This window comes from Rhinatrema bivittatum, chromosome 2, assembly GCF_901001135.1.
Source record: "Rhinatrema bivittatum chromosome 2, aRhiBiv1.1, whole genome shotgun sequence".
NCBI lineage: Eukaryota > Metazoa > Chordata > Amphibia > Gymnophiona > Rhinatrematidae > Rhinatrema > Rhinatrema bivittatum.
The window spans coordinates 451,394,786-451,406,880 of record NC_042616.1 but is presented as its reverse complement, the minus strand read 5'-3'; the positions used below and the strand labels follow the sequence as shown (position 1 = coordinate 451,406,880).

Below are 12,095 nucleotides of genomic sequence, written 5' to 3'. Positions count from 1 at the left end.
TAATGCCACTATTCCAAGGTACTTAGACTCTGAGTCACTCCCTTTTTTATCAGAGAATCAAATGCAATATTTGGATGAGCCTATTAGTTCGATAGAAGTTTTACAGGCAATTAAGTCGTTTAAAACTGGGAAATCCCCAGGGCTAGACGGTTTTACAGGAAGCTACTACAAACAGTTTTCTTCCATATTGGTGGTACCTTTAACAATTTTTTTCAATAGTATTAGGGATGGAGCTTCTCTTCCAAAGCATTCAAATATTGAAGGGATCACGATTATTGCTAAGCCAAGCAGGGATCCCACTTTGTGCAGGTCCTATCACCCAATCTCTCTAATTAATGTAGACCTTAAAATTCTTGCTAGAATGTTGGTGGTGTTGCGGTCACAGTCACGGCAGCCACGACTAGGCCCTTACCTCCTTGGTCCCGGCCCATCTCCGAGGGCCTGCGGCCTGTTTCGCGGCATCCCCAGGAGGGGGATGCCGCCGAGAAGCCCTGCCTGGATGCCTTCTCCCTAGGTGCGCGCGCAATCCGCGCTTATGAAGGCCATTTCCTGCCACTGGAAGCTCCGCCCTATCCATGACATCAGACGCCGCGGCCTATGTAAGGCCTCTGCGGAGCCCAGGACTTTGCTTTGCAACGGGGTTCCTTGCGGTTCTCTGTTGCTCCGTGCCCCGGAGTGTGCTATTGCATTAGCAACTCCGTTCCTGCCTGAGACTTGTTTCGCTCTGTGCCCAAGTCTTGCTTTTGTCTGGCTTGCTTGCAGTAACCTGTTCTGCTTCAGTTCCAGCTTGGTTCCAGGTTCCAGTAGCCAATCCTGCTTCAGTTCCTGTCTGGTTCCAGTAGCCAGTCCTGCTTCAGCTCCTGTCTGGTTCCAGTAGCCAGTCCTGCTTCAGCTCCTGTCTGGTTCCAGTAGCCAGTCCTGCTTCAGCTCCTGTCTGGTCCCATTAGCCAGTTCTGCTTCAGTTCCTGCTTGCTTCAGTCCTAGCCTGCTTCAGTTCCTGCCTGTCTCCTGATCCCTGCCTGCCTGCTCCAGCTCCAGCTTCCGTGATCTCCTAAGTCCCAGCGGCCGGGCTCCTACGGGCTCCTCCCGGGGGAGTACCGGCTTCCAGGGTGAAGCTCACGTCCAGCTCTTGCCTTGTATCCGCCTCCAAACCTGTCACTCACCAGACTATAGTACACCTCTCCCTAGTCTCTCACAGGTCGGCCCAAGGGTCCACTAAACAGTTCACTCACAACAGATTGCAAGGCCATGGACTCGGCCGAGGTACCAGGATCCCAGGATCTTCCTGGGTTGGCTCTGCAGCTACAACAGCAACAACAATACCTGGATGTCCTGGCTGGATCCGTTGGGCAATGGGCTGCCCAAAAGGATGCCCACGATACCCGTTCTTCGCCTGTTGTGGGTTCGAGACCGAGGATGCAGCCTCACCTGTGACTCAGCTGCCGCCGCCTGCTCACTACGCTGGAGATGCTAGTATCTGCCGTGGGTTCTTGAACCAGTGTTACATGCGCTTCTCGCTAATGTCCTCCTTGACATTTCATCAGCCTTTGACACCGTGAACCACTCCATCCTACTAAATCGCCTTTCAGAAATCGGATTAACAGGATCTGCCCACAGATGGTTTAACTCCTTCCTCAGCAACAGAAGCTTCAAAGTAAAAATCAATAACAATGAATCCTCAGACGTCAAATCAACACTAGGCGTACCACAAGGCTCTTCCTTGTCTCCCACCCTTTTCAATATATACCTCCTGCCCCTCTGTCAATTGCTCACTTACCTAAATTTAACACACTACCTCTATGCAGACGACGTGCAGATTCTGATTCCCATAACAGAATCCCTCCCTAAGTCCCTCGCCTTTTGGGAAAGCTGCCTCCAATCCATTAACCGCCTGCTCACCAGCTTGAATCTAGTTCTCAATGCAACCAAGATAGAACTCCTACACATCTCCCCCAACCACTCGGCCTTAATCAATCCACCAACTTACAACACCCAGATCACGCAAGTAAGGGACCTAGGAGTAATCATCGATAACCATCTGAATCTCAAGAAATCCATCAATAACACTACCAAGGATTGCTTTTATAAATTACAAGTCATGAAAAGGCTCAAATCCCTCCTTCACTTCCAGGATTTCAGGACCGTGCTCCAAACCACGCTCTTCTCCAAAACAGATTACTGCAACTCTCTCCTTCTCGGGCTCCCCAGCTCATCTATCAAACCATTACAGATGTTTCAAAACGCTGCAGCTAGAATCCTGACCAATACCAACAGAGGAGCACACATCACCCCCATACTTCGGAACCTTCACTGGCTGCCAATAAAATACAGATTATTACACAAGGCCCTCACCATAATTCACAAAACCGTTCATAATCAGCAACAACTAGACCTCCAGATTCCTCTCAAACTATACTCATCTTCTAGACCTATCAGAGAAGCATATAAAGGCACCTTGCAAACCCCCCCAACGAAATCCACTCGCCTATCATCCACCAAAGAACGAGCTTTTTCTACAGCTGGCCCAGCCATCTGGAACAACATACCCACAGACCTCAGACTAGAACCATGCCCTCTAACCTTCCGAAAAAAACTCAAGACATGGCTCTTCCTCCAAGCCATCCCCTAACTGGCATATCCAACAATTTTCTCCACCAGACCGGACACTGACTCCTAACTAAACGCCCCTCCAAGTTTATGCATTATTTATGCCTCCCTTCTTTATATTATTGCATTATCTAATTTATTCAGTTATGCTGTCCTATATCTCCGGCTATCCTAGCCCTCCAAGTTAATACCTCCTTGTTATATGTATCTTTCGCCTCTTGTTATATGGTTGATTAAGTTTTTTACCCCTTGTTACATGTAAACTGATCTGATATGAATTTTTTTCATGAAGGTCGGTATATAAAAATGTTAAATAAATAAATAAATAAATAAATAAATAAAGCCCCGGCAGTTTCCTACGGACTCCGTCAAAGTAGCGTACATTCTCTCCCTGCTCGATGGAAAGGCCCTGGTGTGGGCCTCCCCCCTGTGGGAGCGTAACGACTCCTCCTTAGATGACTTGCAGCAGTTTGTCACCAACTTCGTCAAGCCTTTGACGAACCCGCCCGCCAGGCCTCAGCCACGTCAGAGTTGCTACAGCTTCGCCAAGGATCCCGTTCCCTGGCGGACTATGCAATGGATTTCAGAACTCTTGCTCAGGAAGTAGGTTGGCAGGACGATAGCCTTAAAGCCATCTTCTTGGAAGGCTTGTCAGGGCGCATCAAGGACGAGATTGCTGCCCGGGATCTCCCGGAAGATCTTAATGCCCTCATTGACATGGCTGCCCGCATCGATCGCCGCCTGCAACAGCGAGCACGAGAATTACGCACGACAAAGCACAGCCCTGCCCGCAGTTCCTCACGCCTGTCTGTGTGATTGTCTACCTTGACGACGTCCTGATCTACTCCCGTGACCTGCCTACGCACCACCAGCATGTTCGCCAGGTGTTCCAAATTCTCAGAGAGCACAGCTTATACGCTAAGCTTGAGAAATGCAGCTTTGAAAAGACTTCTTTGCCGTTCCTGGGGTATATTGTTTCGGCTGACGGCTTCCAGATGGATCCGGAGAAAGTCGCTGCAATTAGGAACTGGCCGTAGCCGAGGGGTCTCAAGGCGTTGCAACGTTTCCTCGGCTTTGCTAACTTTTATAGGCATTTTATTCCCGGCTATTCTCGCATCGTGGCTCCTCTGACTGCGCTCACCCGGAAGGGAGCCAATGCGGTGGACTGGCCTGCCCAAGCCTGCCAAGCCTTCGAAGATTTGAAAAGAGCCTTCTTACAAGACACATGCCTCCGCCATCCTGAACCCAGTCGGCCGTTCATGGTTGAGGTCGATGCCTCGAATGTAGCTGTTGAAGCGGTGCTTAGCCAGCATTCCGACACTGGACAGCTTCTCCCATGTTCCTTTTACTCTAGGAGGTTCTCCCCGGTTGAGAGTAATTACGGAGTCGGCGACAAAGAACTGCTCGCCGTGAAACTCGCCCTAGAAGAATGGAGGCAGTGGTTGGAGGGAGCCAATCATCCCTTCACCATTTACACGGATCATAAAAATCTCTCTTTCCTCCGCCAAGCCCAGCGCCTGAACCCGAGACAAGCCCGGTGGTCTTTGTTTTTTGACCGATTTGACTTCACTCTACGATATCGCCCTGGCTCAAAAAATGTGCGAGCAGACGCCCTGTCACAGTCCACCGAGACTGAGGAAACCCCTGAGACGCCCCAGTACATTTTGGATCTCAGGAAAGTATGTCTCGCCACCACCTCCGTGTCTTCCGAAGAAAAGATCGTACTCCCACGCTGCTCTCGTAGGGCCGTGCTGGCATGGGCCCATGAATCCCTCACTGGAGGGCATGCGGGCTGTACCGGTATGCTAGACCTCCTCACCCGGTACTATTGGTGGCCAACGGTAAGACAAAATGTTCGTCTCTTCGTCGACTCCTGCCCCACCTGTGCATTGCAAAAACCGCTTGGCGGGAAACCTAGATGGTTGTTACAACCCCTTGCCTATCCCGGTGGAGCCCTGGACGCACATCTCCACAGATTTTGTGGTGGATCTCCCAGCATCTGACGGGAACACGGTCATCTGGGTTGTTGTGGACCGGTTCTCCAAAATGGCACATTTTGTTCCCCTGTCGAAATTACCTTCAGCGCCCGATTTGGTTAATTTATTTGTTCAGCATGTGTTCCGACTTCATGGTCTTCCCCAGGACATAGTATCAGACCGAGGACCACAATTCGCCGCCCGCTACTTGAAGGCGTTATGTAAACGCTTCAAGGTCCAGTTGAGTCTCTCATCAGCCTTCCACCCTCAGAGTAACGGGCAGACTGAACGTACGAACCGGACTCTGCATACCTTCCTGCGCTCCTTTGTAAACGAAAGACAAGACGATTGGGCCAAACTTCTCCCATGGGCGGAATTTTCATACAACAATCATACACACTCCGCTACAGGAAATTCTCCCTTTTTAGCTGTCTATGGGAAGCAACTTCGGCTGCCCTTGCCCTCGCCTGAACCCAGTGCACTGCCAGCAGTGCAACTTTCTGCCCGCCAGCTACTTGCCATCTGGACGTCTATCCAAAAGAAGATGCAAAGAGCTGCCCTTGCTGCCAAAAGATGGGCAGACAGCCACAGTCAGCCAGCACCAGTCTACCCCCCTGGGGACCGTGTTTGGCTGAGTACAAAGAATTTACAACTTCGGATTCCTTCCCGCAGACTCGCCCCCAGATTCTGTGGACCATTCCGCATTGCCGAGCGTGTAGGAGCCGTTTCCTATTGCTTACGCTTACCCTCCTCGATGCATGTGCACAATGTCTTCCATGTATCGCTTTTGAAGCCTCTCATCCTCTCCAGATACCATCCCCGAGCTCCTGAATCTGCAGATCCTTCCGTGCCAGGAGACACTACCTACCAAGTCCGGGAGGTTCTAGATGCCAGATTCCATCAACGTCGCTGGGAGTACCTCATCGCCTGGGAAGGTTGTGGATCCGAGGACAACACATGGGAGCCAGCCCACAACATTGTTGATAAGGACTTATTGAAAGCCTTCCATCAAGACCACCAAGGTAAACCCGGGCCTGCTAAGAAGGGGCGTAAGAGGGGGGGTACTGTTGCGGTCCCAGTCGCAGCAGCCGCGACTAGGCCCTTACCTCCTTGGTCCCAGCCCGCCTCCAAGGGTCTGCGGCCTGTTTCGCGGCATCCCCGGGAGGGGGACGCCGCCGAGTAGCCCTGCCTGGACGCCTTCTCCCTAGGCGCGCGCGCAATCCGCACTTATGAAGGCCGTTTCCTGCCACTGGAAGCTCCGCCCTATCCATGACATCAGACGCCGCGGCCTATGTAAGGCCTCCACGGAGCCCAGGACTTTGCTTTGCAACAGGGTTCCTTGCGGTTCTCTGTTGCTCCGTGCCCCGGAGTGTGCTATTGCATTAGCAACTCCGTTCCTGCCTGAGACTTGTTTCGCTCTGTGCCCAAGTCTTGCTTTTGTCTGGCTTGCTTGCAGTAACCTGTTCTGCTTCAGTTCCAGCTTGGTTCCAGGTTCCAGTAGCCAGTCCTGCTTCAGTTCCTGTCTGGTTCCAGTAGCCAGTCCTGCTTCAGCTCCTGTCTGGTTCCAGTAGCCAGTCCTGCTTCAGCTCCTGTCTGGTTCCAGTAGCCAGTCCTGCTTCAGTTCCTGCCTGTCTCCTGATCCCTGCCTGCCTGCTCCAGCTCCAGCTTCCGTGATCTCCTAAGTCCCAGCGGCCGAGCTCCTACGGGCTCCTCCCGGGGGAGTACCGGCTTCCAGGGTGAATCACCTAAGTCCCAGCGGCTGGGCTCCTACGGGCTCCTCCCGGGGGAATACCGCTTCCAGGGTGAAGCTCACGTCCAGCTCTTGCCTGGTATCCGCCTCCCGACCTGTCACTCACCAGAGACTATAGTATACCTCTCCCCAGTCTCTCACAGGTCGGCCCAAGGGTCTACTAAACAGTTCACTCACAACAGGTGGGGCAATTAAATGTGGTTCTCTCAGGTTTGTTGCACATGGACCAGGTGGGTTTCGTTCCCCAACGTATGGCGGTGGACAATGTCCGTAAAGTTACAGATATTTTATGGTGGGTTAATGAAGGAAAATATCCCTTTCTTACCTCTATCCATTGACGCCGAAAAAACATTTGACATGGTCCATTGGCCATTTCTTTTTCAAACCTTAGAGAAAATGCGATTTGGCCCTTTTTTTTTTTAAACTGGATTAAACAACTATACCATGATCTGCAGGCATGTGTTAAAGTTAATGGGGGGCTATGGTAGCAGATTTCCTGTGGAGAAAGGAACGTGACAGGGGTGTCCTTTATCCCTGCTCTTTTTTGCTTTATTTTTAGAACCTTTTGCTTCTAGAATTCGGGCTTCTGACGGGGTTATTGGGATTCAGAGGGGGGCTATGAATCTTAAAATATCCCTCTGTGAATAATATTTTATTCACCTTAACCAATCCCTTGCTTTTACTGCGAGGCATTACAAGTGAACTCAAACTCTTCAGTGCGGTTTCTGGATTTAGAGTCAACCTAGACAAATCCGAAATATTAAATGTTACTCAAGCGGAAGGTGAAGTTTTTCAATTGAAAACTGCTTTTCCTTTTAAGTGGGCTAATATCTCTATTAAATATTTAGGGATTCAGATTGGTCCTGATATGCAGGGATCTTTTTGCTTTAAACTACCGCCCGTTAGTGAAGGTTGTGGCAAAAGATTTCCTTAGATGGGATAGTGAACAATTTTCATGGCTGGGTCGTATTGCTATTATAAAAATGAATGTTCTTCCTCGTTTCTTGTATTTATTTATTACTCTTCCAATTTTCATTAGTTCTGCCATTCTTTGCACCTGGCAGAAAAAGATCTTTGATTTTATTTGGAGGAGGGTTTCGCATCTTCTTATGTATCAGCCCAGGGTTAGGGGGAGTTTGGGGTTCCTAACCTGGCCTGGTACTATGCAGCTGCTCAACTTAGAGTAATTCTAGACATACATAGGATAACTACCACTAAACAGTGAGTTCAGTTTGAACAGCATATAGTGGGGGGGATGCCCGCGGCATGGCATGGCAATCACAAGACACCTGGTACCAGTGTGGGGATCTTCCCGTTTCCCTACATACCATGTTACGAGTGTGGTCCAAATGAAAGGCTCAGTTAGTTGTGCGGAGAGATTATTTCTACTCCTCCTACATTTTTCACAATAGGATCTTCCCAGCAAGGCACCTTAACAAAGCCTTTCAGGAATGGCAGCTTCGGAGAATTGTATGACTTGAGCATGTGTTGTCTGGGGTTCCCTTATGTCCAGCGAAGATCTCACTGCCAAGAATCATTTGGGTAAGCTGGACTTTTTGTCTATTCCCAGATGTGCCATTTCCTCCTATCTCTGGAGATCTCCTCCTTTTTGGCTCAAGGGAAAACCCTTTTTGACAGCTTTGTGCCGAGGTTGATAAAAAAAAAAGAGGTTTGGTTTCAAAAGTATATTCTTTTCTTAGGAGGCTGATTTGGGGAGGACGCTTTCACCAGAAATGTGGGATCAGGTGTTTCTGTCAGTGCAGACATGTTCCATATCTCTGCGACACTACAAGAAAATTGTTATAAACTTCTTGTGCGGTGGTACCTTACGCCGCACAGATTGCATCGCAAGTATCCTTCTTTTAGAAATCTCTCTGAACAGCGTGTGGTGAAGTGGGCACTTTTTTCCATATTTGGTGGGGTTGCAAGAAGGTCTCATTATTTTGGGTAGCGGTGACAACATGGCTAGGGGTGATTTTAGGAGTTGTTAACCTGTGTGATGCGGGTTTTATTTTACTTAATGTGTCTTTGCCTTCTTTAGGGAAATACCATCAATGATTCTGCCAACAAATGTTTATAGTGGCTAGATGTGACCTTGCATTATATTGGAAACGCCCTGCGGTTCCATCCTTACAGATGGTACAACAAAGAGTGCGCTTCTACTGTCGAATGGCTTCTATTACTGCTGCCAGGCATCGACATAAACCGTTGTTCCAGAAAATTTGGGGACCCTTTATTAAGTGGGAGGGATCTCACTCTTAGTTTTGCATAGTTCACTTCTTTCTTGAAATTTCTAATCTCTTTCATGCTTTGCTTATCACTATTTTTTTCTGTTCTATACATGAGCCCACTTTTCTATTGTTTTTGTAGTGCAGGTGCAGAAGCATTTTGGTGGTATGTAGCAGAATAATCATTATCATCAATTGGGTCGAACTGACTTTGTGCATTTACTTCAAGACTATTCTCCTCTATTCAATTATAAGCTGGGTAACTCTGTATGTCATATAATGGATAGCGCTCTTTCATTTTGGAAAACTGTACCTTTTACAGGATGTCTGGGCTATCCATTGAATTAATGTATTATAATAAGTGATTAGTGCAACATTTCTTTGCTAGTATTGGCTGCAGGTGGGGGGGGGGGGGGAAGAGGGGCAGGGTCTCATTGATTTAAATAAAAGTGAAAGTTAATCACTGTATCATATTTCTTAATTGTAAACTTTATTGCTTGTCTTGCATGCTGACCTTCAATCAAAAATTTTAATTACAAAAAAAAAAAAAAAGAAGGAAGACCAGTGACCACTTTAGTAGCCACCTTCTGGACCGACTCTAACCAGTTTATATCCTTTTGTAGATGCCTCCAGAACTGTATACAGTATTCCAAATGAGGTCTCAGCAGGGACTTATATAGGAGCAATACTGAACCAGGGAAAAGAAGAGAGAACTTGCAGTTGCTTTTTAACTGGAATTACTGAGCATCGGGTTTTTTTTTAACTTGCAATACTGAGCCAGAGAAAGGGAGGGGGAAACTGCAATTGCTTTTTCAACTGTAACTTTGGAGTTCTCCCTGCAGAGCCAACTTGGCTGGAGAAGCTGCAGCAATGTTACTGTGAACAACCAGTGTACTGGGAATTATATTTTAAGTATTAACAAATAGCATGGTTGTATTGTCTTCTACTTTCTTCATATAGTCTATATGCCTAAAATATGCTATTTCTGGCATTTTTTTTTTTATGTGGGAAGAAGTGAGGTGCGTAGGGCGGTGTAATATTCCTTAAATCACCATTTCCATTAAATCAGCAATTGTGAATTAGGGCTGTCTGGCACTCCCTCCCCCTCTACCACAGCTCTGTCATTCTTTCCAATTTGTCAGAAAAAGGTAATAAAGCACTGCAAGAAATGTGTCCTCCAGCTTTCTCAGCCCCACTGGTTCTAATGCACTGATGTCTCTTTCTCTAGACTTGGTTTGAATTCATCAGCATCAGACAAAGAGCATTCTCTGTGGCTGGTCCTATTTTATGGAACTCACTACCCAATTCCTTAAGGCAAATATCAAGCAGGAATGACTTTAAGAAGGAGTTAAAAACGTATTACTTTATGGAAGCTTTCAGAAATAATGATCTCTTATTGATAATGGTGATCTCTTATTGATAATCTCTTATTGATAATGGTGCTTATTGATAACCATCTTACTTTTAAATCGTATATTAACTCCATCATAAAGGAATGTTATTTTAAGCTGCAAACAATAAAAAAACTTAAACCTCTGCTGCATTTCTCGGATTTCCGCACAGTTCTCCAGGCTATTATTCTATCCAAAATAGACTACTGCAACGCACTCCTCCTTGGCATCCCCGCTTCTCACACCAAGCCGTTACAGTTATTACAAAATGCCGCCGCTCGTATACTGTCAAACTCCAAAAAAAGGGACCATATCACTCCCATACTGATCGAATTACACTGGCTCCCAATACAATCACGAATTCTCTATAAAGCACTTTCCATCATCCACAAAAGTTTGCTAAACTCCAACCTCAATTGGATCAACCCTCCACTCCTTCCTCGCACATCCAACCGACCTACACGCCCAGCTCTGCAAGGAACACTAAGTGCCCAATCCATCAAATCATTCAAACTTTCCTCCACCATAAGCAGAGCCTTCTCTCTAGCAGGCCCCACCATTTGGAACTCCTTACCTCATGATATTCGCCTGGAGACACACACACCCATATTCAAGAAAAAACTGAAAACCTGGCTCTTTCAGCAGGCCTACACCATGACACCCCCCATTACATAAATACCCTTTTATTGTTATTTTGGTGATGTACGTCTATGAAAGCGGTCTGAATACGGAATACGCTATATCCCCATTTTGTACATTGTACTTTATTGAAAATATTTATTGTTAGTTTTTGTATATAATTTATAGTTTCTCCAGTTCACTGTTTATGCATTATACCCATGACCCCCTAACCCCTTACCCTTCCCCCCACCCATTACCCTTCCCATGGTTCTTGTTCTTCGCTGGTTATATGTAAGGGCTCCTCCCTATAGTTACCTGTATATTTTTCAGTTTTATGTAAGGGCTCTGCCCAAAAGTTTTTGTTTAATGTGAACCGATGCGATGTGCGAACGGACATCAGTATATAAGAGACTTTAAATAAATAAATAAATAAATAAATAAATAAATAAATCTCTCACAATAATTATGAAGTCAATTTATATTTTGAGTGTTTCTGTTGTATGACAAAGAGCATACTTACCATTTTGACTGTCAGGTTTGCATATCTTGTTTTCTATCTGTTCTAGTTTTGTTTAAAATAAGGTTAATTATTTATAGTATTTTATCTATTTTATTATATATTTTTATTTGTTATTGTATATTGATCATGAACTGATTGTATTTTTTTTATTTTTTTGTTTATTTTTGTTTTAATTAATATTATTTTATCTTAGATTTTTATTATTGTAAACCGCTTTGGTCAACCTTGTGTTGGTAAAACGGCATATAAATATTTTAAATAAATAAATAAATAAATGTGTTCTTGTTAATTAACAGTTAAATGTCAATTGAAAAAAGGTCCACATATTATACTGAATTGAAAAAAGGTCCACATATTATACTGAAAGTATTGAAATATTTGCTGTGAATTATGAATTTGTGTGACTCTGAAGCTACACAACATATCTGGTAGTGGAGTCATGAAAAGCTGAGAACCACAGATTCAGACCTCCTTCTCTCCATACCTTCCAAATCTATTTGATGATATAAATCTTCAGGGAAGCATTTTAACTATCTCCTTTACACACATTCTCTATCCACCCCCACTATGGCACAGATCTATCCAAATTGACAGTAGGCTGGCAGTTCACTGGTAAACACCAACACATCCCCTTTCTTTCCATTGACTGTGCAAGACTGCCTGCTCAGCAGCAATAGAAACTCATCTTCTCTCTTATGTGTTTTCCTTCAAACCCACTTACAGTAGATGGGTGACAGAGTGATGAAGTGAGACAATGAGAAAGAATCAGGACATGCAAGATAGGAATAGAAAAGAAAAGACAAGAACAAGCTCAGTGACACTAAACCAGGGAGAAAATGTGTCAATGACAGCTTCTAGGTGACAGATTTATGACTCACAAGATTATGTCTGATGAGTTCCTTAGCAAACTCGAAAGAAGATGAGGCATTGTCCATCAAACTCTTTAACTCTGCCTAGATGAATAGAAAAATTATGATTAGTTACAAAAGTAGTTAGACTACA

At 45.8% G+C, this 12,095-nt stretch overlaps 1 protein-coding gene across 2 annotated transcripts in view; it reads right to left on the bottom strand.

Annotated features, from left to right (window-relative positions):
• The window catches only part of TTC26 (tetratricopeptide repeat domain 26), a 258,672-nt gene that overhangs the window by 183,017 nt on the left and 63,560 nt on the right, over window positions 1-12,095 (bottom strand). For both annotated transcript variants that reach the window (XM_029590355.1, XM_029590356.1), the window contains one exon: window positions 11,972-12,046. In XM_029590355.1, coding sequence (XP_029446215.1) covers window positions 11,972-12,046 — 75 coding nt within the window. The remainder of the gene's footprint in view (window positions 1-11,971; window positions 12,047-12,095) is intronic.